The sequence below is a fragment of the Mus caroli genome, chromosome 13 (genome assembly GCF_900094665.2).
Source record: "Mus caroli chromosome 13, CAROLI_EIJ_v1.1, whole genome shotgun sequence".
Classification (NCBI taxonomy): domain Eukaryota; kingdom Metazoa; phylum Chordata; class Mammalia; order Rodentia; family Muridae; genus Mus; species Mus caroli.
The window spans coordinates 7,966,051-7,992,257 of NC_034582.1; the positions used below are offsets into that span (position 1 = coordinate 7,966,051).

The following is a 26,207-nucleotide window of genomic DNA, read 5'->3' on the forward strand; positions in this document are numbered from 1 at the left end:
TTGAAAAAAATAGAACCAGATATCTACCTTTGGGACACTACATTGATTCCTTAAAACTTGGTGGCAAAAATTGTCCACAGTGCCTTTTTGAAGAAAGTATAATTTATTTTCAGTGTATACTTCTGTTTTCTGTCTAAACTCTTTATATACCACATATACTGTTTATTTTTACCAAGGAGAAAATGGTGTCCCATGCTCTGCTCTGAATGTGAGTCTTCATACATAGACCTGAGGCCACGGGGAACAACGATGATGGTCGCAGGTGTCCTGGCTGGTTAATGTTACTGTGACAGGGTATCTTTGGGAGGTCGGAGGGGCTCTCTTAGCCTCAGACTTCCAAGCAGAGCTCATGGTGGCCACACTGGTAAGGTGTGTGAACACCCACTGTTGTCTGGGGCTCAGCAGTCAAATTATCATCCTTTTCCTGAAAATCAGAACCCTTTTTCTCCACATTTCTTATCATAGATTGAGCCTAATTAGGACTAAAGTGGAAGAAGGTGGTTTGGAGACAGAAAACTACACTTCTTTCAGGGAATCTGAAAAAAAAAATGAGAGAAAAAAAAAACCTGGGGAAAGATCAGGAGACAGAGGTGGGGTATGAGAGGGCTTAAAGGAAGTGTGGCAGAGGGAGAGGTGGTACCAGGGAACCAGGAAGCAGGAGCTAGAGACCTTGCTGGAAAGGTGAAGTTGGATACTAATTAACTGAGGTGATGTCCAGTAAGTGCATAAGCAGCTAACCTCCCCCAAGCTGCCTCTTATCTTCATTATCTGAAAGGGGCTGGGGCTGAGGGTCCTCTGGTCCTGCTGAGCTTCCTAGGTCAGGCCTATGCACCCAGGCTCCTCAGCTACCACCATTTTGCCCCCAGCTATAGACTTTTTTTTCCTCACACTCTCTCCTCCTACATTCTCAAAGACGTAGTTCAAATCCTATGAGGACACGGCTAGTATAATTAGATTCTTAGAATGAGAAACATCATGATCTGGGAGGAAAGAAGAAAGACATCCCTGGGTGAGTCCTAGAGTTTGTAAAACTTTGGCTGCAGTGCCACCTGCTGGAAGTGACAGAACCCAAAGGTTGAAGTTCCTGCTGATAACTGTTCTCTGCCCACAGAGATAAGCCTGAGCAGCAAAGATTCAGTTTTCTCCTCCTGAAAGGAGGCACCAGACATCCTTCCTCACAGAACACCCAAGCTCTTCACAGTTAAAGACAAGATACAAACCTCATGGCTATATACAGAGAATGCCTACACCATCCAGAGCCACCAGTGGTCTTGCTCATGGCTCTCAGAAGTCCCTCAAACTGATGATGTACAGGCTCTAGCTAAGTCAAGAGCCCACTTACTTATCCTAAAATGAGACTGTGATGCTAAGCATGCTTGTCAACTTGATTTGATAAAGAAGCACCTAAGCGTTTAGTGAGTGCCCATGAGGATGCTTCTGGAGGCAAGTAGGCCATGAGAGCCCTGATAGAAGGAATGGATGGATCTCAGGAGTGAATCTAAACAGTGCTGAGATGTAGAGGGAGGAAGAGGTGGGGCCGTGATGGAGGAATCAGGTCCTGGTGACAGGTGCTCCAAGCCATCTTGCCCTTTAGAACCTACTCCTCTCTGCTTCCTGACCACCAAGAAGCAAACTGGTCTGCTCCACCATACATTCAGTCCACCACCACCACAGTCTAACCTCTGAAACTGTGAGCCATGACACACAATGCGTGCCTTAAAGTTGCCCTGAAGCACTTTGGCAATGGCAAGGCAAAAGTAAAATGGAGATGAATTTCTCTGCCTTCTGTATTCACATCCCATAGTGCTAGACAAGCCCAGCCAGGCAAGGCTGTGGTAGTCCTAAGAAAAATTAAGGAAAACACTAGAAATGCATATGGATATTGAGTGAAAACTGAGTCATCTCAGGAGCTGTGACTACAGATGATCAGTCACACGGTGCCTCATGATATGAGCAACTAACATAACAAACAGACTTTGATACATATGTACAATCTCTTTAAAATTGTAAAAATTCCAATTCCTAGTATGAGGAATGGGCTTATTTCTCCATAGATCCACTGACTGGACTTATTAAAAGCTTTAATATGTTTTAACAATTAAATTTGGGTTTTTTTTGCTCTTCTGGCCTAAATTTCTTTCTTTACAGAAATAGTCGGGCATCTTCTTAAACCTGTGAACTGAATGAATTAAAGTTACTATTCACTGTCTAGCCACACAGTTGACCCTTTGTCTACTGTCTTATTTTTATCATGTTTTAAGATTACTTTTTATTTGTTTATTGTGTGGGAGTGGGGTGCCATGGCATGGATTGGAAGCCAGAGGACACCTTTCAGGCATCTCACCTTCCAGCATGCAGGACCTGGTGACAGAATTCAGATTGGCTGTCAGGCTTGGAGGCAGGTGCCTTCCCCACTGAGCATACTGCAGGCCTTGGCTTATGTCTTTTTAAAGGTGTGATGAGAACTTTATCCATCAGGACAGCATCCCTTCCTTAGCATAGCTAATACATTTTGGCCAGCTTATTGTTTGCCTATAAGACTTGATATATTTTTGTTATTTTCAAAAATAATAATTTTTGATGTTCACAAGTTTCTATGTTTTATATACTATTCAGAAAGTCCTGTTTGCCATTAAAATTTATTATTTTAAGGACTCAAACCTGTCTTGTTACTGTCTTGAAGAGAAAGATTGGCATTCATTTTTACCACTTTGCTCTCAGAGACTTATACATGGTCAGTAAGACTTATTGGATGTGTTTTTTTTTTTTTTGTATTTTATGATCGTAAAAAGCAACATTATCATAGCTTAATTTCTTTAAGTATTTGTATGTACTTCAAGGTACTCTATTCTATTCCCAAGGAGGTGCAAAAATACCTAATTTACTATTCACCAGAGAATCATCCAGGAAATTCCTTTTTTTAGAGAAAATTCTAGAGAAATCTCATCCTATCAGTCCCCTTGACACTCACACACAACCCTGCCCTTGTAGGTATTCCAACATGTGAAGGGCTCACGAAAAGTTCTTGCTCTCTCCAGATAGCAATAGTTCCTTTGGCTTAATTTTCCCCTCCCAAACCTAAGTGCTCATGGAAAGTAATTTTTGTGATTTGCATATGAAGTATTCCCTGATAGAGTCATTGTCTGAACACCTAGTCTCCAGTGGGTAGCACAGTTGCAGACGTTATGGAACCTTCAGTAGGCAGCACCTTGCTGGAAGAAAGATGTCACTTGAGAGGGGTTGTGAAGTCATATTGTCTAACTCTGCTTGCTGCTTTGTTTCTTGAGTATGGATGAAGTGTGACCAGTTGGGCTCCTGCTCCTGCCTTCAGGACTTCTCTGCCTGCTGCATGACTTTGCTGACATGATGGACTCTCTCCCTCCAGAATTGTAAACCAGAATAAACCCGAATAAACCTGTCCTGCCCTGCATTGCTTTTGATGGGATATTTTATTCCAGAGACACCCATCAGAGAGGCAAGCTGTACAACAGTGACGACCAACGGTATGAAATCTGGAGCATCTGTTGACTGTCCGAGACCAAAAGGTGACCTCTAAGACAACATACTCAATATAAAAGCCAAGTATCAGCTCTGTTAAGATACATCTTTAGATCTGCGCCGTAACATCAGGGAAAGTCAGTGCGGCAAGCAGAGCAAAGGCCTCGGAACATTCACCTGCTACCCTGGAATGTGTGACTCACAGGCTAACATTTGCCCCAATTCTAACTACGTCTCTCAGGAAGTCTACTAATTACTAAGTCAAACAAACATGGGCGGGAAATCTACAAAAACAGTCCTTTCTGCTCTGCTGAAAGCCACTCAGCCTTCCATTGTGCCAGGCACCTCCTCCTCTCCTGCGCTGGGGATAAGGCAATGCACAGTGCCCATGGATGGTGGGCATGGGGTGGTTTCCTGCCAGCTCAGGAGCTTACCGTCAGCATGTCATCACATTTCATGTCCGGTGTGTCACCATCCTCACTTTTATTGTAGAATTTTCGGAAGAAATTGAATGCCACGACAGTGTACAGGTATACAACAACAGCCAATAAGCCAACAGTTAACACGAGCTGAAAGCAAGATGACATTTAGCAGATATTGGGGGATACAGGATGTATGACTGGTGTAACTGACAACTGGGTGGGAGGGGAGTACTCTATGGACACACCCGGACTTACTGACTATAAGCCAATATGATCCATGCTCTCATTATTCCTCACCTTCTTAGCTCACAAGCAAAGTTTATTTGCACATTGTCTTTATCAGTCTGACAAAGCATTTTATGCTAAGCCTGACGACTTAATTGGCTAACAAGCACACAACACAAACCAAGTAAAGATGAATTCCAATTTAGTTTCACACTCAAATCAAATTGATATGTATTAGAAAGCAGCTTTAATGTTCAGAAAATAGTATATGCTCTCCTGCATTATAAATCATTTTTTTAATTTATGGGGAAGTGTGTGTCTGCTTGTATGTATATGACACCAGGTGGTGTAGTGCCTGAAGTAGTCAGAAAAGAGTGTGGGATCCCATGGAACTGGAGTTAGTCAGTTGTGTACCTAATATGAGTGCCAGGAACTGAACCAGCTCCTACCTTCTGTGCCACCTCTCTAGTTAACTGTGCTAGGAGCTCTGTCATAATCCACTGAGGGGCAAATGAGCAGAGCACACAGGGGTTCTGGCTTTGTGCCTTTGAGTTGCCATGTGCATCACAGCTTTATTCAGACCTGTAGGTGACGTGTGTTGGTGCTTCATGCTGGACTTTTGAAAACAAGGGATTGTGGTAATAGTAAAGGTTGCTGTGAGTCCAGGTTGGAGGGGCACTGATTATTAAATGTACTGGACTAGAAAGACTGTGGATCTAGATAATTAGCACAGAATTGTTACCACCAATTGGACACATGAAGCAGCTGACAAATGAGTAAATATATACATCTGCATGGTCACGGTAACAGAGGTCCAGCCTGAGCAGTTGCTTCCATCAGAATGTCAGTGGGCTATCTGGACCCAGACCAGCTATCCCCTATGTCAGCATGCCCTTGTCAAGTATAAAGTATCATTTAAACCTAGTTCAATTAAAAAAAGTCATGAGGATGTCTTGTTAAATTAAAATGTATTAAAACTGCCAACACCTTCTTGTAAATGCAAGTAATGCACTTGGATTCTGCAACAATTTTTGGCACAGCATAGCATCAGGTGGAGCAAGCACTGTCGCATAAGCAAAACAAGAACGAATGTAGTGTTCAATGTCGATGGGTCTGAGCTGGCTGGTTGATTTGTTCTCAACCTTCACAAAAAAAATCTGACAAGCTATTGTTATTAGTTGTACTGTACCAGAAAAGAATTTGGTCCTGCAAATATTCACTCACCCAAGATCATGCAACTAAACCATCCAGACAACCCCTGAACCTGAGTTATAGGGTCCTGGAACTACTCATAGTTTATAAAAGACATAGACAATCCAGCATGACAATCTTTAAAGCCACACAGTGTCACTGAAGGGCTGCATTGTTTTCAGACGTCTTTCTCATCAGTTTTGCTTCTCTAAGGGAAATAGGATCTTTTACCTGTTTGCCATTATGGGTAACTGAGGACAGGATAGTTCTCAAGGTCTTGAATCCCATCGCGATGTCAAGGAGGTGAGCAGCAAAAAAAAAGTTGTTATAATGTCCAAGAACAGACATGGTCATGTACCAGGCTAGGTAGAGGAAGGACTGTTAGGAGCAAACAGGGAGAAGGCATGTCAGACAACAGAATACACAAAACCCAGCACGAGCCACTGTCATCTCGCTCCATACAACCCCCTGCATGCACCTCCTCTGTCTAAGCTGTAATCCTTTAGTTCTAACTGGCTGGATTCAACCTTTGCACATTTGCCCTTTATTTAGTTTGCTATGAAAGGCTCAGTGCAATTTTTTTCCTTGACACCAACTCTTCTAATTCATCCTTTCACAAACAATGGAAACGATCATCCTATATCCTGACAGCAAGGGCTCGGCTTCAGCTTGGCGCTTGCTATATTGTACCATATAAATTTTGGACTATGGAGGCTGTCCTGTGACCTGATGATCCATGATGAGAGAAGAAGGCATTGAATATCACTCAGGGACAAGACTGCCTCTGTTTGGAGAATCCATGTCTACAGTCAACCTAAGAACCCACAAACAGTGACTCCTTCCTTTTCTCTTTTCCTCTGGTCTTCATTTATCTATACATTGGCATTGTTAAGACCTATTAGTTAGAATCTATCGCAGGATAGTTCCCAAGTAGCTTTATTAAGGTAACATTGCACATTGCATGGACTGAAGTAAATCCCAAGAGCAACTGAGGTATTCTTTGATGTCACTGATACTTGTGAACTTAACTACATATTTGGTACTGCTTGGGGAAGTCTGAATCATAATTGAAGAAATGATTTTTAATTATCTGTGTGTGTGTGTGTGTGTGTGTGTATCTATGTGTAGATATGGGCAATGCAATGATCTTAGAGGTCAGAAGAGGGAATCAGCTACTCTGGCACTGGAGTTAGAGACAGCTGTGAGTGCTGGGAACTAAACCTGGTCTTCTGCAGGTATTCTAAACCGCTGCTGAGCCATCTCTCCAGTGTCCTGAATTATTTGTTTTCTTTACTGTGTATGTGCCCATCTTTGGTAGGGGCAATGAAGATGCAGGATAAAAGCCCGATGGTTGCTTTGCTTTATAGTTTCTTGTACAGATGCTGTTTCTGGATGGCGGTCACTCATAGGAGAGGATTAGTCCTGTTGTTCTGACTCTAATCTTAGAGGAAGAAAAAGGAGGAGGCTGGGGTCATGAAAGAGTTCCTGAGCAACAGGGGACTGAAGCTAGGAAAAGAAAAATGATATCTGTGAAAGCCAAGATTTAGCAGGAAGAGTTTAGAAGTGACACACTTGCCATAGGACAGTAAGGAGTCATCTCATTGTCTAGCAAGAGATGCAAATCCTGAGGGAAAAGGAGACACATGGGAAACACAAGAGGAAGGAGTTGTAAACTACTGATAAACTAGTCATGGCTGTGGTGTTGGTTGACATGGGAGAACCTTGTTAATCTTGAGTGACAGAGAGATGGGCAATGCGTAGCATAGGTGCTGTGAACATTTTGTTTGTTTGTTTGTTTCCTTAAAGTTTTTTTTATTAGATATTTTCTTCATTTACATTTCAAGTGCTACCCCCAAAGCCTCCCCACCCTGCTCCCCAAACCACCCACTCCTGCTTCCTGGACCTGGCAGTCCCCTGTACTGGGGCATATGATTTGCACAAGACCAAGGGGCTCTCTTCCCATTGATAGCCGACTAGGCCATCCTCTGCTACATATGCAACTAGAGACACAGCTCTGGGGGGATACTGGTTAGTTCATATCGTTGTTCCTCCTATAGGGTTGCAGACCCCTTTAGCTCCTTGGGTATTTTCTCTAGCTCCTTTATTAGGGGCCTTGTGTTCCATCCAATAGATAACTGTGAGCATCCACTTCTGTATTTGCCAGGCATTGGCATTGACTCACAGAGAGAACTATGTCAGGGTCCTGTAAGCAAAATCTTGCTGGCATATGCAATAGTGTCTGGGTTTGGTGGTTGTATATGGGATGGATCCCTGGGTGGGGCAGTCTCTGGATGGTCTTTCCTTCCGTCTTAGCTCTGAACTTTGTCTCTGTACTTCTTCCATGGGTATTTTGTTCCCCCATTCTAAGAAGGAACAAAGTATCCACACTTGGGTCTTACTTATTCTTGAGTTTCATATGGTTTGCAAATTGTGTCTTTGGTATTCTAAGTTTCTGGGCTAATTAACCACTTATCATTGAGTGCATATCATATGTGTTCTTTTGTGATTGGGTTACATCACTCAGGATGATATCCTCCAGATGCATCTATTTGCCTAAGAATTTCATGAATTCATTGTTTTAATAGCTGAGTAGTACTCCATTGTGTAAATGTACCACATTTTCTGTATCCGTTCCTCTGTTGAGGGGCATCTGGGTTCTTTCTAGCTTCTGGAGCATTTTTATACTAAAAGTTACTTTTTTGTATGATAAGAAATGCCCCTGGGGATCCCATATTTCATCTGATTACCCGTGTTGCTTTAGAGACTAATCAAACTGCGGAAGGCCCAGCAACATGTGAGAAGTGACTGGCCACCCAGCAACATGTGAGAAGTGACTGGCCGTACAGAAGCCATAAAGTTGCAGGGGACCGTGTGCCTAACAGGTCTCTAAAGATGCTTAAAGGGACTTCTCCAGGCTGCCTTCAGGATTCACTCACATCCAACTTCTCTGGATGACAATGAATTCCACAGAAATGGAAAGATGAAGGTCAGACTCAATTGGACAAAAGAGGATTATACAAGGACTGTGGTATGGAGAGAGACCCCCCACCCCAGCCCCCAGTCAGGATGGGCTGAGTGGGAGATGGCCCACTGAGGCAGGAGTTGGTGACTCCTACTCACTGAGAAGTTTTCCACCAGTCGGTGAACAGTCTATGGCTCTGAAAGCTACTTATGAAATAAGTTCGAAGATATAAAGAGTCCCTTGGATGGCTGGGCAGAAGGGTGGGGATGGAGGGAAAAGAGTTGGCTTGCTGTCACAGACTTAAAGACTGGGAAAATGAAACGTTCACTATAAGAGCCAATGTGAAAATTAAACAGTGAGGTACATAGACAACTTTTGGTAATGGTTGACTATATTCAATCACATTGAAGTATAGACCTGGGCCATATGTTTACTGTCTAAAGGCTTTTGATGAAGATAAATCAAGAAAAAGAACATAATGGTTTAATGCACTTAATTTGAGAGAAAAAGCAAGCACAACTATTTTAAAAAATGTATTAGTTTCTACCACATATATAAAGACATATATTTTATTATGACATTCCCAGAAATACCTTGTTTCTGTTGTTTCTCCAACTATCCCTCTCAGCTCTCCATTACCTGCTCCCTCCTTCCTTCTCCCACTCATCCTTTTCCTGGTAAAACTATTTTTTATATTTTTATTTAGGTGTGTTTTAAATATCTATAAACCTCTGAAGTCTATGGTCCCACTGAAACATAGATGGAAATCAATATAAACTTGTAAGATTTTCTTATATTAATGTATAAGATAGGGTGGTAAAAGTGTCTGTGCCTGGGTCTCTCTCACACACCATTGTCATTAACTACATTGTTATCTGCATAACTTCCTGAATTAACCTCCCTTTATCAGCAAGAACTCCACAGACTTGGGCAATGAGAGCGAAGGAGGCTTACATTGTCTGTGAACACGACTCCAAGTTTCCACATCTGGTACTTCACGTCAATAGAATTCAATCTGGAATGACAGGAGAGAGTGTGGGTATTCACATTAATAGAAGATGTGTGCTTGTGGAGCCTGTGGGCCCACACCTGATGCAGGCAAGGCTACATACCTGCTCACAAGGACAGTGCAGAGCTGAGACCTGCTGTGGAGACACACCCCAGCACTCTGTGGTGCTCTAGAAAGGTCATGGGAAAGAAAACAAAGTGGCACCATCTCTTCTTCAGTAATGTATCAATGAAATGATGAAACTATCATCATTAATTGTGATATGTAGATATGTTGTATATATATGTGGTATGTGGTATATGCATAAATGGTTCATTATCATGGTGTGTGTGTTTGGTATGTGTATAGTGTGTATGTATGTATGTGTATGGTGTGTGTGTGTGTGTATGGTTTATATGGGTATGTGGTGTGTGTGTGTATAGTGTGTATATGTGTGTGGTCTGTGTGTGTATGGTATGTGTATGTGGTATCTGTGTATGTGTGTAGTGTTTATATATGGTGTGTGTGTGTGTGTGTGTGTGTGTGTGGAAGTCAGAGAATATTCTTCCTAAGTTCTCTTCTTCCACTTCCTCAGGTAGTCAGATGCCTCACCCACTGAGCAATCTTAACATCCCATTTTGTTCTTTAAATACAGCCTTTTTTTTTTTCTGTACTATAACCTAAATTTACCTTATTGATGTCTCTTATTCCTGGGAACTTTACAAGGTTCACTAACATGTGTTATAAAAGTTGACTTAGTAAATTTTACTGTACATTTAAAATACAATTTAAAAAGATTTGCTTTGATTTTATGTGCATGGACATTTTGCCTGCGTATATGTCTGTGCACCATATACTGCAGTGCTCAGAGACGTGTGAAGAGGCTTCAGATTCCCTGGAACTGAAGTTAAAGGCAGACGTGGATCACCTCATGTGAGTGCTGGGAACCGATCTGTGTCCTCTACAAGAACCACAAGTACTCCTAACCACTGAACTGTTTTGCCAGCTGCTTATAAAACATTTTTCCTATGTGTTTGTGTAAAGAGAGGGAGGAAGATTGGGAGAGAGGGAGAGAGAGAAAACCAGAGGGGGGGCAGGGAACAGGGCTGAGGAGAGGTGGGAAGAGAGGGACAAGGGAAAGGGGAGGGGAAGGGGTAGGGGGAAGGGTGGACAAAGAGTAAGAGAATAAGAATGTGTGGTCATATGTATAAGTAAGTGTGTGTGTGTGCATGTGCTTTTGTATGTGTATAATATATGTGTGTGCTCACATGTGCATGGGGGTATTCTTTTCATGCCTGTTGGTATAGAGGCCAGAGACTGACTGGTGGTCTGCCTCTATTACTCCCCATCTTACTCTGAGACAGGGTATTTTAGTGAACCTTGCTATTGTGGCTAGACAGGTAAGCCAGCAAGCCCCTGGAACCCACATGTCTCACCTCCCAACACTGGGATTACAGATGTGCTCATCCATGCCTGGCTCTAGGTGTGTGCTTGAGATCTGGACACTGAACAGTGGTCCTCTTGCTTGTGCCTCAAGTGCTTTTACCAGGGAACCATCTCCCTAGCTCTGTGTCCACTCTTTATTGCATTTCAGTAGAAGGGTTTCTGATTCAAATAAAACCTTATGCATACATGCATTTATTTAACAGCTGAAAATTTATAAACAAGAGCACTGTTCCTCCTTTTCTTGATTTCTCTTTGGGCTCATCCCCAGGACCTTGCTGGCCCTGTGAATTCCCTCCCGCTGAGATGCAGGCCTGACCTTGCTTCCTTTGCCAGCTCTCTCCATTTTCCTTCAGACAGGATTCAGTCTTGTCCTGCTTCCCAAAGGACTCTAGATCCTCCTCCTAATCACTTTCAGAGTGTCTCTTAGCTGCTGCTAATGCTGCACCTGCCTTAGAACCTGTCTCTACCCCAGATGTGTGACCTCCCCTTCCCCAGGCACTTCCCCATAAATTAAATGTCTCTCAGCCAATCTGTGTCAAGTGAATCAATCTGAGCTTTGAAACTTTGGAGTTTTACAGATCTGCTCATCCATGTAGCTCTATGTGGGTACTTGAGATCCGAACTCCCATCCTCAGGCTTGTACCAGGAGCTTTTACTAGGGAGCCACCACCCTGGTAAACTTTAGCTTTGAACAGGCATGAGCTTTGAAATATTAGACGTGCACATGTTATAAAAGCCTCCTTCTCCCATTCGCTCCCCCCACCCCCAGAACTTGGCACTGATTTGGGGTTAGACATCACTTCGTCAACCTTAGACATAAGGCCCCAGCACCAGGTTAGCTGGCAGGTGAGGAGATGAGCAGGCACAATGTAGTGTTATAGGGAGCAGTTCTCAAAGGGGCCTCTCTAGATGTAAGATTTCGGTCTAATTACTTTTTTTTAATGATTGCCTTTAAATAGGCCAATCTGAAATTTGAGGTATGAGGACGAGCAGTTTGCTACACACAGCAGGTGAGGGAAGAGTCTGTTCTTGTTGCTCCTTTCTTTGTTTTGTTTTTCCTGGAAGGATGAAGCTTCCTCTCCTCTAGTGCAGGCTTTCCTGCTCTCTTGTCTTTCTCTCTTTCTGGGGTAGAATGTTGCTTTTCTGCCCACACTCGGCTAACCTCGCCTTTCTCTTTCTCTGGGGTAGAATGTTGCTTTTCTGCCCACACTCGGCTAACCTCGCTTCAGGTTCCCACATGCTAAGGCCAAGCACTGAGAGGCCAGGCTATAGTCTTTTCCTTCTTCAGGCAAAACTGTCTTTGTGCTGTTATTAGTTTTACTAACACATGACCCTTCCATAAGCGGACCATCAATATCTGCATAGGCTTCAACATTAATTTTTCCTAAGTAAGAAAGGCGTTAGAAACCAGAAGGAACTTGAAAATCTGCATGAGAGTGGCATTGACTTTCCATAGAAAATTATCTAAACCAAAACAAATTTTCAAAATTCAGGACGTCTGAATTTTACATTGTAGATTCTTGCTCGAAGCTTTTCATTTATGTTATTTCCCATCAACCATACACTTGAGTGTCAGCTTCATCACCACTGTCACTAATAAATAGTTCTTTTTGGAAGTGCCCAATACTTGTCTATAAACAGGTAGTATCCATGCTAGGTGGAGTGGACCCCACCCTCAGGGGTGGCCCTGGCTGACTAGGGCAGCTAATCAAGGCTCTGGCTCCCCTGGAAACAGGCCTTGAATCAAGAAAACCCTATTAATGAGAGAGAGAGAGAGGTGGGCAGTGGGTAGATGAGAGATTGCTTGAGGATTCTAAGATATAAGCTTGTCTACCCTACCCACCCCTAAAAATCCCACAAACATGGAAGCACTCAGCCTTTCTAACCACAGGGAGGAGATGAACCACTTATTTTAATGTGCACTTACCAAGTTGCATGGATGGATAAAGGCTGTAAATATTGGTGAACTATTTACAAATGGATCTTGCCACGATGAAACATTTATTGGCGAGTGAATCGCCGCTATGGTTTTGAGCCTGGGTGGGACAATCATGATGGCATGCACACAGACTCCTGCTAAGCTTTTAAGTCTCCACTTTTGAATGTCAAGACACAAAACATGGAAATCTTTTTCTTGATCTTGTATATTCCCTACTGGGTCTTCATTCAGATTTCATTATCCATACTTAACAATGATAATAACATAGACTTTTCGGCCCTTTGCTGACAGTCACTCTTGAAAATATTTATTATATAAAATGATGAGACATTTTGCCAAAAATTTGTTATACTTATGTGTGCACATGTATGTTGTGTATGTGTGTATGTGTGTATACACCAGAGAACAACTTGTGCAGGAAATTATCTCTTCTCATTGTGGAATTTGGAGATGGAACTCAGATCCTCAGGCTTGGCAGTAAATATCTGTACCTGCTGAGCCATCTCACTAGCTAATCACCAATTTTAAACAAGTACACAGGTCAGCCATGCTGGGCTGGGGATATAGCTCAGTGGGGGAGCATTTGCCTCACAAGTTAAACATGAGGCCCTGAGTTTGATTCCTGTTGCTGCAGTGCAAACAAGCAAAAACAAAACCAAGAAAAGCTAATTTCCCAAGAAAAAGTGACCACAGCACTTCTCTAAAACAAGGAAGTGCCTGGGAAGTAAAATATCATCTAGGTGAAGCAAGTGTGCTGGACTTGCTTGCAGAAATCTAGCTGGTCATGTCTGCTAAGTAGGCAGGAGCACATGCATACACTGGCTCTCCATATCATGGACACAGGTGCCTGAGATAGGACTGGGACGAACTGTCTCGGTCTCAAGGGACCTCAATCCAACTTGTTCATCTTAGTTAACAGCATTGTTTCACAAGAGTGCAATAAATCTTCAGATAAGAGGATAACATGGTGTTTTGGCACACTGATGCTCTTCCATTAAATATGGAACAGAACTCCCCTCCAAAAAAGGATTCCTGCAAAAACATGGTTCTATATTGTGCCTTTGTTTGTGTTCCACTTTAAGGAGGATTTGAGGTTAGAAAGGGCAATTTAAATAAGGAATAGTAGATTTTCTTACTGTTCTTCTCTTGCTGCATGTAAATAACAAGGAAGGAATCTTTAAATGTTGATAGGAGCTACACCTGGAGCGCTCCAGAAGCTAGAGTAGGAAGATAGTGAGATGAAGACCCAGGGAGCTACCAGTCAGTTCCAGGCCTTTCTTAGCTATTATATAATGAATTAAGTCAGCCTGGGTTACATGGCATGACTCTGTCTTAAGGAGAAGTTAATAACAACAACAATGACAATAATACATTAGGAAAATATCCCTCCATTCCAAAGCTCCAAACACCCAGGTCCTGGCTAGTTCTATGTCAACTTGACCCAAGTTAGAATCATCTGAAAGGAGGGAACCTCAAATGAGAAAATGCCTCCATAGTATCTGGCTGAAGGGTATTTTTATAATTAGGGATAGATGTAGTTGAGCCTAGTGCATGGTCGGTGGTACAATCCCTGGGCTGGTGGTCCTGATTTCTATAAGAAAGAAGGCTGAGTAAGTCATGAGGAGTAAACCAGTAAGAAGCATTCCTCCATGGCCTCTACATTAGCTTCTGCCTCCTGCCTCCAGGTTCCTATGCTGTTTTTGGTTCTGCTCCTGACTTCCTTTGATGATGGGCTATGATATGGAAGTGTAAGCCAAATAACCCTTTCCTTCTCAACTTGCCTTTTAGTCATGGTGTTTCATCACTGCAATAGAAACCCTAAAAAACCCAGAAGGATAAATGACAACTTATTTTGTTATTTGCTGTTTTCCTAAGGAAGGGAAGGCAAATTGATGAGATAGTCAGTCCAAAATGTGTTCCCTTGTCCCCATTCCATGTAAGGCAGAAGTGTCACTCACACAGCAGACAAGGAGCTGTCTTTCTTGGGCTTCTTCTTCTCTCTTGCATCGCTGAAATCTAGTGCAGCCTTATCCATGCCCAGTAACTCACTGATTCTGTCTCTCCCATAAAACTCTCCATATTTATCCATTACCTGTGATTGAGGAAGAAGTATGTCATTGATCTTAACTGTTAAGTAGTACCACCTATTCAAGTATGCAAGAGTAGTCTTCTTGCTATATACTTTCTAGATTTTACAGATAGCCCATCTTCTGGAATCATGCTGCTGAAGTTCTAAATAAATCTATAGCACTTTGAATAACTCATCTCTGAGGAGTGAGATGCCCCTCTTAGTAAGGGAGGCACAGGAAAGACTGCTGTGATGTACAAGAACAAGATGATCGGGGAGAGTGGTAGGAGGAAGTGACCACCATTCTTTTACCAGGAATTTTGTCAGAATTCTTGTGACTTTCATGGTCTCTCAGTTCTGTCCTCATATAAGGTGTCTGTCATGATGTACCAGTTGTGTGTTAATATTTTCATCCCATTGTACAGGTTAAGAAACGGAGGAGATAGGTCAGGTGATGAACAGCTATATACAAAGCTAAGTGTAGTAGCATGTGCTTATAATCTCATCACTAGGAAGACTGGAAGGAGTGGACCTATGAGACTCCCTGGCCAGTGAGCTGAGCCTAACTGCTGAGTCTCAGGACCATGGTGCACACCAGATTGGCTTAGTTCTGTGTTCTGTCTGTGTTCTTTGTCATTTTAACCACCATTTGTCTTTAATTAATGCTTTCTTTGATTTAACCAGTTTTGTGTATGTCGAGAGACCATGTCTCAAAATAGGATGCACTGTTCCTGAGAAACAATAGGCAAAGCTGACCTTAGCTTCTAAACCCATCCACACACCTGTGTACCCAAACACACACACACACACACACACAAACACACACACGCATGCACGCAGGTATAAATGAAAGATAAAAGAAAGCTTGATACGTGGGCATGGCTTGCAGCTCAGCATAAATCCCAGCATGTAAAACTCTGTGATGTGCTACTTCCAGGCCTAAATTCAAGTACTCATGTGTAATGGTACTAAAAAATTAGCCAAAGCAAGACTGTAATCTTTCAACAAACCCAAAAGAAGATACCCACAAAAACATAATTCCACCTCTAACAACAAAAAATAACAGGACTTAACAATCACGTTTCCTAATATCTCTTAATATCAATGGACTCAATTCCCCAATAAAAAGACATAGATTAACAGACTGGATACATAAACAGGACCCAGCATTTTACTGCATACAGGAAACACAGCTCAGTGTCAAAGACAAACACTTCCTCAGAGTAAAGGACTAGAAAATAATTTTCCAAGAAAATGGTCCCAAGAAATCAGGTGGAGTAGCCATTCTAATACTGAATAAAATCAACTTTCAACCAAAAGTTATCAAAAAGGATAAGGAAGGAAATTTCATACTGGTCAAAGGAAAAAAAAATCTACCAAGATGAACTCTCAATTCTGAATATCTATGCTCCAAGTACAAGGGCAACCACATTCATAAAAGAAACTACTGGAGCTCAAAGCATACATCGCACCCCACACAATAATAGTGGGACACTTCAATACCCCATTCTCATCAATGGACAGATCATGGAAAAGGAAACTAATCAGAGACACAATAAAACTAACAGAAGTTATGAACCAAATGGATCTAACAGATATTTATAGAACCTTTCACCCTAAAGCAAAAGACCATACCTTCTTCTCAGAACCTCATGATACCTTCTCAAAAATTGATCATATAATTGGTCACAAAACAGGCCTCAACAGATACAAGAAGATTGAAATAATCCCATGCACACTATCAGATCACCATGGACCATGGCTGGTCTTACATTTTAACAAAAACAAAGGAAAACACCCATACACATGGAAGCTGAACAATGCTCTGCTCAATGATAACTTGGTCAAGGAAGAAATAGAGAAAGAAATTAAAGACTTTTTAGAATTCAATGAAAAGGAAGACACATCATACCAAAACTTATGGGACACAATGAAAGCAGACCTAAGAGGAAAACTCATAGCTCTAAGTGCCTCTAAAATGAAACTGAAGAGAGCTTACACTAGCAGCTTGACAGCACACCTAAAAGCTCTAGAAAAAAAGAGAAGCAAATACACCCAAGAGGAGTAGACAGCAGGAAATAATCAAACTCAGCGCTGAAAGCAACCAAATAGAAACAAAAAGAACTATACAAAGAATCAGCCAAACCAGGAGGTGGTTCTTTGAGAAAATCAACAAGCTAGAGAAACCATTAGCCAGACTAACCAGAGGGCAAAGAGACAGTATCCAAATTAATAAAATAATAAATGAAAAGGAAGACATAACAATGGAAACTGTGGAAATTCAGAAAATCATCAGATCCTACTACAAAAACCTATACTCAACAAAATTGGAAAATCTGGATGAAATGGACAATTTTCTAGACACAAACTAGGTGCCAAAGGATCAGGATCAGGCAAACCTTCTAAACAGTCCCATAACCCCAAAAGAAATAGAAGCAGTCATTAATAGTCTCCCGACCAAAAAAAGCTCAGGACCAGATGGGTTTAGTCGAGAATTCTACAATACCATTAAGGAAGACCTAATATCAATACTCTTCAAACTATTCCACAAAATAGAAACAGAGGAACACTAACCAATTCATTCTATGAAGCCACAATTACTCTGATATCTAAACCACACAAAGACCCAACAAAGAAAGAAAACTTCAGACCAATCTCCTTTATGAACATTGATGCAAAAATACCCAATAAAATCTTGCCAAGTGAATCCAAGAATACATCAAAATGATCATTCACCACGATCAAGTAGGCTTCATGAAAGGGATTTAGGGATGATATTCAGAAATCCATCAACGTAATTACTACATAAACAAACTCAAAGAAAAACAACCATATGATTATTTTATTAGATGCTAAGAAAGCATTTCAGAAAATTCAACATCTCTTCATGATAAAAGTCTTGGAAAGATCAGGAATTCAAGACCCCAACCAAACATAGTAAAAGCAATATACAGCAAACCAGTAGCCAACATCAAACTAAATGGAGAGAAACTTGAAGCAATCCCACTAAAATCAGGGACTAGACAAGGCTGCCTACTCTCTCCCTATCTATTCAATATAGTACTAGAAGTTCTAACTAGAGAAATTAGACAACAAAAGGATCAAAGGGATCTCAAATGGGAAAGGAAGAAGTCAAAATATCACTATTTGCAGATGATATGATCATATACTTGTGACCCCAAAAATTACGCCAGAGAAGTTCTAAACCTGATAAACAACTTCAACAAAGTGACTGGATATAAAATTAACTCAAACAAATCAGTAGCCTTCCTATACTCAAAGGATAAACAGGCTGAGAAAGAAATTAGGGAAACTATACCCTTCATAATAGTCACAAATAATTTAAAATACCTTGGTGTGACTCTAACCAAGCAAGTGAAAGATCTGTATAAGAACTTCAAGTCTCTGAAGAAAGAAGTTGAAGAAGATCTCAGAAGATGGAAAGATCCCCCATGCTCATGGGTTGGCAGGGTTAATATATTAAAAATGGCCATCTTACAGAAAGCAATCTACAGATTCAATGCAATCCCCATCAAATTTCCAAATCAATTCTTCATAGAGTTAGAAAGAGCAATTTGAAAATTCATTTGGAATAACAAAAACCCAGGATAGCAAAAACTATTTTCAACAATAAAAGAACTTCTGGGGGAATTGCCATCCCTGACCTCAAGCTGTATTACAGAGCAATAGTGAAAAACAACAAAAACAAAAACAACAACAACAAAAAACAAAACAAAAAACCTGCATGGTATTGGTACAGAGACAGGCAGGAAAATCAATGGAATAGAATTGAAGACCCAGAAATGAACCCACATACATATGGTCCCTTGATCTTTGACAAAGGAGGTAAAACCATCCAATGGAAAAAAGACAGCATTTTTAACAAATGGTTCTGGTAGCCAGCATGTAGAAAAATTCAAAGCAACCCATTCTTATCTCCTTGTACAAAGCTCAAGTCCAAGTGGATCAAGGACCTCCACATAAAACCAGATACAGTGAAACTTATAGAGAAGAAATTGGGGAAGAGCTGCAAACACATGGGCACAGGGGGAATTTTCCTGAACAGAACATCAATGGCTTATGCTCTAGATCAAGAATCGACAAATGGGGACCTCATAAAATTGCAAAGCTTCTGTAAGGAAAAGGACACTGTCAGTAGGACACAAAGGCCAACAACAGATTGGGAAAAGATCTTTACCAATCCTACATTCGATAGAGAGCATATACAACATATACAAAAATCTCAAGAAGTTACACTCTCGAGAATCATATAACCCTATTAAAATGTGGTACAAAGCTAAATAAATAATTTTCAACTGAGGAATATCAAATGGCTGAGGAGCACCTAAAGAAATGTTCACCATCTTTAGTCATCAGGGAAATGCAAATCAAAACAACTCTGAGATCCACCTCAAACCAGTCATGAATGGCTAAGATAAAAAACTCAGGTGACAGCAGATGCTGGTGAGGTTGTAGAAAAAGAGTAACACTCCTCCGTTGCTGGTAGGATTGCAAGCTTGTACAACCACTCTGGAAATCAGTTTGGTGGTTTGTCAGAAAATTGGACATAGTACTACCTGAGGACCCAGAAATACCACTCCTGGGCATATACCCAGAAGATGCTCCAATATGTAATAAGGACACATGCTCATAGCAGCCTTATTTATAATAGCCAGAAGCTGGGAAGAACCCAGATGTCCCTAACAAATGAATACACAAAATATGGTACATTTATACAATGGAGTACTACTCAGCTATTAAAAATGATGAATTCATGAAATTCTTAGGCAAATGAATGGAATAGAAAAAAAAAATCATTCTGAGTGAGTTAACCCAATCACAAAAGAACACACATTGTATGCACTCACTGATAAGAGGATATTAGCCCAAAAGCTCCAAATAACTAAGACACAATTCACAGACCACATGAAGCTCAAAAAGAAGGAAAACCAAAGTGTGGGTGCTTCAGTCCTTCTTAGAAGGAGAACAAAATACTCATAGGAGCAAATATGGAGATAAAGTGTAGAGCAGAGACTAAAGGAAAGGCCATGCAGAGACTGTCCCACCTGGCAATTCATCCCATAAACATCAACAGTCACAATCTCAGACTCTATCCACCACAAAGTATAGACACACACACACACACACACACACACACACACACACACACACACTGTGCTTAATTATACTTCAGTTACATTTAAGCTTTTGGTATATGCACCATCTCTGTATCAGGTGGTAAGAATGGCTCTGTCTCCGTGGCAACCAAGTTTGAAGTATGCTGAACTGATAAAGACACAAAATATCTCTTCCCAGGACAGGTGCACCTGTGCCAGTACACACCAACCTGGCATTCACCAAAAGACATCATGTGAGCTAAGCAGTTCAAAGAATCAGCAGGCTGGTGGGGGGATGGGAGGGTAGTGGAGGGCGGGGTATGCCTGCAATCCCAGTATTCTCAGGAAGCTGAGGGAAGACTACAATGAGTTTAAAGTCAGCTTGGGCTGCCTGGTGAGTATCAGCCTAGTTTGGGCTACAGTTTGAGACCTCTCAAAGATCCATTTAAAAAAAAAAAAAAAGAAGAAGAAGGAACAAAAAAATACAAAAAAAGTGATTCCTGCACAGCAGCCCTCAGAACACAAACACTTTTACATGCAATATTTCATCTAAAATGTACGGGAGCCACATACAGACCCTGTGTGGTAGGGTGAACAGGGGCTGAGCAAAGGCTCTCAACAGCAGAGCTTAGCAGCAGCCAAGGTTGTGGCTAAAGCAAGGCTACCACTGTTCTCCCCACCACTCTCCAGTACGATTAGAATCAGATATATTTTTTAAGGTCTTTAAAGTTATAAGACAGAAAACAAAACAAACGAATGAACGAACAAACAAAGCCCACAACCTACAGCCAACACGGACAACCCAGTTGGTATCAAATTCTTACTGATTCTTGTCACTGTTCCCTAAGGCAGGACAGGACAGGGAAGGGAAGTAAAGTCTGTTGATTTGGGGGCAAAAGAGTGTGGATTTCTTGGATGCTCTTTTAAAAATCTCCATTTGATTCTTTCACTACCTGGAAATAACAACTGAGAGCAATCAGAACACACCTCACAAGCCACACTCTCCATCCAAAACACATCCCAGTAATGTCTGAAGCACCCTTAAAACAAAAAACAAAACCAAAAACACCCCCAAAAACGCTGGGAATGTATTCCCGCTTAGAAATATTACCTTTCTTTTCACAAATTTATCCCAGTAGTTATTGGGAAATGACCTAAAAGATTCAAAAGAAACAAAAGCAGAGAGGTAAGAATGGTATTACTTTTTAAATGATAAATAACATATAATTTGAAATGAACAAAATACTGAAAATGATACACATGCAGATATCCTAGTAGTACAATGACCACACAACTACTCTGTTCATATTTTTCTATACCATAAGTGCACTAAATATCATTTTAAATAATAGCATATAAACATGCAAATAGGAAAATCACATTAAGAGGATATGTGATGATATGTTTACATAGTCATTCTTAAAATTAGAATGTTTAGGAACTGTGGCTTGGGTGGTGGCTGATGTGCAGAGTGCTTGTCTAACATGCTCAAGGCCCTAGGTTCGAGCCCCCCACACCAAAAAAGAACAAATAGGCTAGAGACCTATCTCTGTTTTGCTATGAAGTTAAGAGTCTTATTCCCACTGGAAAACTCGGAGCCTACTAGAAATGGTAACTTTTAAGATTCAGCAACTCCAGGGCTGGGGACATAACAGCAGCAGAGTATTTACAGAGCATGGGCGAGGCCTTGGGATCAATCCTTAGTGTGATTAAAAAAAAGCAAAGAGTAAAAAGGAGTAAGCAAGCTCAGCATATCTGATTCTTATAAGCACTCAAAAATATACTGTCAGCAACTGCTTCCGTAGAAGTTATAAGTTAAGGTGGATTGATATGTGACACAGTGGCTGGTTTGTCTGTCCTTATCTTGACCCCCTACAGACTAAATGATTCCTGGGTTAGTGTATTGTAAAGGGTTTGCGTCTCCTCTTACAAGTGACATCGAATTGTAACATTTGCTAGGTTCATGTGAGGCTGGTTGACGGCGTCCTCTGGAAGTTCGGGCACATTAGCAGTGCAAATTCAGTGTTTGCCTTTGATGCTATACCCCTTTCCTTGATGGATAATTTCTATTTCCTCTGCATCTGGATGAGACTGTGGGTCATGAGCCTAGTGCCAGCACCCCTTGATGTAGTCCCATCAGCACTGTGGAAATGGCCTCCAAACACTTTTTGCTTAGGAGAGCCAGACCAGAGGACAGAAACTGCAGCATCCATTAGGCTTCTCAGAGTTCTTAGTCTTTTGATTTTCTTGGCTGAATATGTAACTGTTATTCACTTGGACTGAACTTTTAACAAACCTTCAGAAGCTCTAGCAGAGAATTTATTTAAACATCTTGAAATCCCTGAGCTCAGAAACGCTTCTCATAACCCCGCACTCACTGTGTGTTGATCACAAGTCTGTCCCACTGGCCTTTGATATCATCTTCTGATGGCTGCTCCGTTATATAAAGCCCGTCAAACTCCAACTTCCGTGCCACTTCCTTCTCTCGCTTAAAAATAACCAAGGGGACCTGCAAGGTGGAAGGAACTGGCATGTGACACTCAGTTAGCTGCAAGGAGGGAGGAATCTGCATGCGACACTCGGCCTGACAGGTCTCAGGACACCATCTTTACAAACATTTCTCCATAAACTTGCAGGCAGGCAAAAACTTGAATAAAAAAAAATCAATCAACTACACTCAGGCAGAAAGAAGCATCTAGACGGTTAGGGGGAAAGCAGCACACATACACATGCATGTTTTAAAGACATGAGGCTTAATGTATGATGAGATTAATGGCAGCATTCTAAATACTAAAAGAGATAGGCAATTACAAAATATTAAATGTATTTAAATATATTATGAACAGATGTGAAGAAAATCTTACATCTCTGAATGAATGTTTTTTAATCTCTTTAATAACAGCATGTATATATTATATGGAGGTAAATTAAAGTTTTAACATTGGTATACTGGCTGGATTTGTGTGTCAACTTGATATAAGCTGGAGTTATCAGAGAAAGAAGCCACCCTTGAGGAAATGCCTCCATGAGATTCAACCACAAGGCATTTTCTCAATTAGTGATCAAGGGTGGGAGGACCATTGTGGTCCCTGGGCTGGTAGTCCTGGGCTCTATAAGAAAGCAAGTTGACCCAGCTAGTAAGTAACATCCCTCCGTGGCCTCTGCATCAGCTCTGCCTCCTGCTTCCTGCCCTGTGTGAGTTCCTGTCCTGACTTCCTTTGGTGATGAACAGCAATGTGGAAGTGTAAGCTGAATAAACCCTTTCCTCCCCAACTTGCTTCTTGGTCACAGTGTTTTGTGCAGGAATAGAAACCCTGACTAAGACAATTGGCAAAATTCTTGGTGAATAAAACAAGATGTCTCTGTCATCTGCTGATGACTCTCTTTTCATGTGGACAGCACCTATGTGAGCACAGGATGTACTGACACCAAGGAAGTATCCAGGAATATTTACTCCATGAGAAGAGGGGGACAAGAGGTAGAAGTCCCTGTATTTCACATACTAGTCTTTTATTCCAAGTCCTGACTTTTCATCTATCTTATGAGACTTAATAGCCAGAGGCACAGGGCAGTGAAATAAAAAATAGATATATTTGTACAGGTGAGGACATCCTGAGCACTCAGAGAGACAATATTACTATCTCAAATTCTACTCACCAAGGCACACTATTACCTCCGATCTACTGGGCAGGGACAAGGGGATAAAAGCAACTTATTTTCTGGATGAAACAGCAGGAAGTGTGTATTTTCTGTCATGGATGTTGAGAGATCTGTACCTAGCAACAGAACACTTGTGCCTGACAAGTATTTAACTGTGAGAGTCTGTGGGTGGTGGGGAAGGTGGCTTACGTTTGTGTGGTCAAGTTGTACTTGAAAAAGTTGGCTGTATAAATAGTTATCAGTAGGCAAAAGCGTACCTGAAATCAATGACTGATCAGTAGAAACTCAGAGAGGTCAGGCTCTCTTGTCCTAGCTTCAGAAATGGAAGCCTATGACCACATTTTACTCTCCTGCCCTTAGCCCATTATTTCCCTTACTCCAACCTGCTTACACCTTCTACCCCAGAGGTGTGGATCCCTAGAGCATCCTAAATAAAATGCCACACTTGGAAATTCCCCCTGAGCACCAGAATCCCTAGAAGTCCACAGTACAGACAGGCACTCTAAACGCACAGATACCTGGGGACTTACTTTCAAGCAGTAGTATCCAATGATGCAAAAGAAGGAGATGATGGTGTGAAGGATGGCTAAGATGCGCAGGGTGGGTTCCATGTAGCCACTGCTCTCCTCCAGGACGTAGTGAACAGCAATGATCCTGTGGGGGCTGCTGTCTAGGCTGATGGTCACTTTAGCAGTATCGCTGTTGGTTCGGGTAGGCAGCTCCTTTCCTTCAACCACAGAAGAAGTGGAGACCTGATTCAAACCATTTAAAATACAGTCAGTTCTCTGCATGCCATGTCATCATAAACAGAAAGAAATGAAAACACGATATCTGCAGACAGTTGGGTATGAAGCCAGTACATAATGGTATCATGGAAAGACTATGAGGAAATTGTAAAGAGACAGCTTTTCCAACAGAAAATACATGTAATAAGTATGTGTCTAAAGTTTATGCTGGGGCTGGGGTTTGCTGAGTGAGAACTTAGTCAGAAAGAGCACTTGCTGTCACACACACAGTTAATCTTTTTTAAGTTCATGCTAATCTGACAAAAAGTTATAAGGATCCCAAATTGTACAGAAAGTACTAGATACTTGTATTCTCAGTTATCCATATAATGTTATGTGAGAAAAGGTCTGTCTCATCCAGGCATCATAAATCATAAATCAAGTAAGAAATTCAACTGAATCGTCCTAGGAACACTGGGGTGAACCCTCTGTAACACTCAACCTTCTCAGTCCTGGCCAGCTGATGTTCCTCCCCCTCACTTGCCAGGAGTGCATGTACCATCTTCTGGGGCATCTGTAGTAGGACTGGGCTTTGGTCTGTCTCTTTGGTTAAGATGCAGTTTAGAACTGGTGTAATAATATGAATCGCAGTTCATAGGGGAATCTATCCATTGGCATCAGTCACTTTTCACATTCAGAACAGTCTTTAACTCACCAAAACATACATACATACCTTGTAGAAGAGCAGGATGAAATTGATGGCGAAGGCAACAAACAAGGCCAGCATTCTCATGTTGTAAAAGTTGCGAGCAAAATAGTTCTGAAGAGAGAAAGAGTTAAGAACAGGTCACTACGTAAGAGATCGGAGATGGGCAAACGTTTTAAACAAAGCATTCATTCATTTACTCCAGACTATACAGATTGAGAGCCTATTGTGGTCTTGGTGCTAGAGACACACAGCAAAGGACAAAGTGAGAGCTAACAATAACCACACCTTTAGATACCACTCAAGAACTCTAAAAGGCATGTTGATTCATAGGTGAGGGTTTAGGGAGTGAGATGGTAATGTGGAATAGGTGGTTAGGAAAGGCTTATGTCAGGAGGTGAGCTGGAGCACAGGCCTGGGGATGGCAAGGGAGCTACCTGAGCCAACACAGGGGAAAGGTGTATTAAAGACATGGATAGTGCCAACGGGGCCCTGAAGTAAGAGTGGGGCTATAGAGAGGGTTAAGCGCATGCGCTGTTCTTGCAGAGGATCTGGGTTCAGTTTCCAGCACACACACAGAAGTTCACACCACCTGTAACTCTAACTTAGGGGGATCTGGTGCCCTCATGTAGCCTCCAGAAGTATTAATAAAGAAAAATGGTGTGTGTGTGTGTGTGTGTGTGTGTGTGTGTGTGTGTGCAGAAGCTGAGTTCTAAAGGCCCCTGATGAAGATTGAGTTGTCCATTACAGTAAACTGATTCAATGATCTCTAAATCCATTTACGGCCCCCAAGACTACACTTTACGGATGTGAAGTCTGTCCTAGCATTTCCTGGATTCAGAATGTGGATGAATGACCTAATCCTTCCTAGAACATATCTTGTCTCTTCTGTAGTGTGAACATAACAATAGAATCAGCCTCTTATACTTGCTACGAGAATTATTGAGAATATACGAGAAATCCATTATTCATTTTACTATGCTACTACTAGTAATATATGATACTTTGTATGCTGCCACTGTTATAATTGCCGTTTTACTCTAGAGTGGATAAGATGTTATTGAAGAAATAAAGAGAACAGGTTAGTAGGCATGGCTACAAAAAGAGGTGATGTTGTCAGCGGGTTGGCTTCCATTGTAGCTGTGGACATGGAACCAGGTAGACCTTTGAGGAACTCTGAAAAAAGAACTGAGGGTTGCTGTTTGTTTGTTTTCTGTTCTATGCTAGAAGTAAGAGAGAAAGGGCTCAAAGATCAGCACT

General features: G+C 41.5%; 1 protein-coding gene across 11 annotated transcripts in view; it reads right to left on the reverse strand.

Annotated features, from left to right (window-relative positions):
* Window positions 1-26,207, reverse strand: part of Ryr2 (ryanodine receptor 2) — a 562,694-nt gene that overhangs the window by 9,460 nt on the left and 527,027 nt on the right. For all 11 annotated transcript variants that reach the window (XM_029468301.1, XM_029468299.1, XM_029468302.1 and 8 more), the window contains 8 exons: window positions 24,975-25,061; window positions 24,047-24,268; window positions 22,235-22,365; window positions 20,968-21,010; window positions 14,630-14,763; window positions 9,253-9,313; window positions 5,568-5,714; window positions 3,933-4,067 (listed from right to left, as the gene is read on the reverse strand). In XM_029468301.1, coding sequence (XP_029324161.1) covers window positions 3,933-4,067; window positions 5,568-5,714; window positions 9,253-9,313; window positions 14,630-14,763; window positions 20,968-21,010; window positions 22,235-22,365; window positions 24,047-24,268; window positions 24,975-25,061 — 960 coding nt within the window. The remainder of the gene's footprint in view (window positions 1-3,932; window positions 4,068-5,567; window positions 5,715-9,252; window positions 9,314-14,629; window positions 14,764-20,967; window positions 21,011-22,234; window positions 22,366-24,046; window positions 24,269-24,974; window positions 25,062-26,207) is intronic.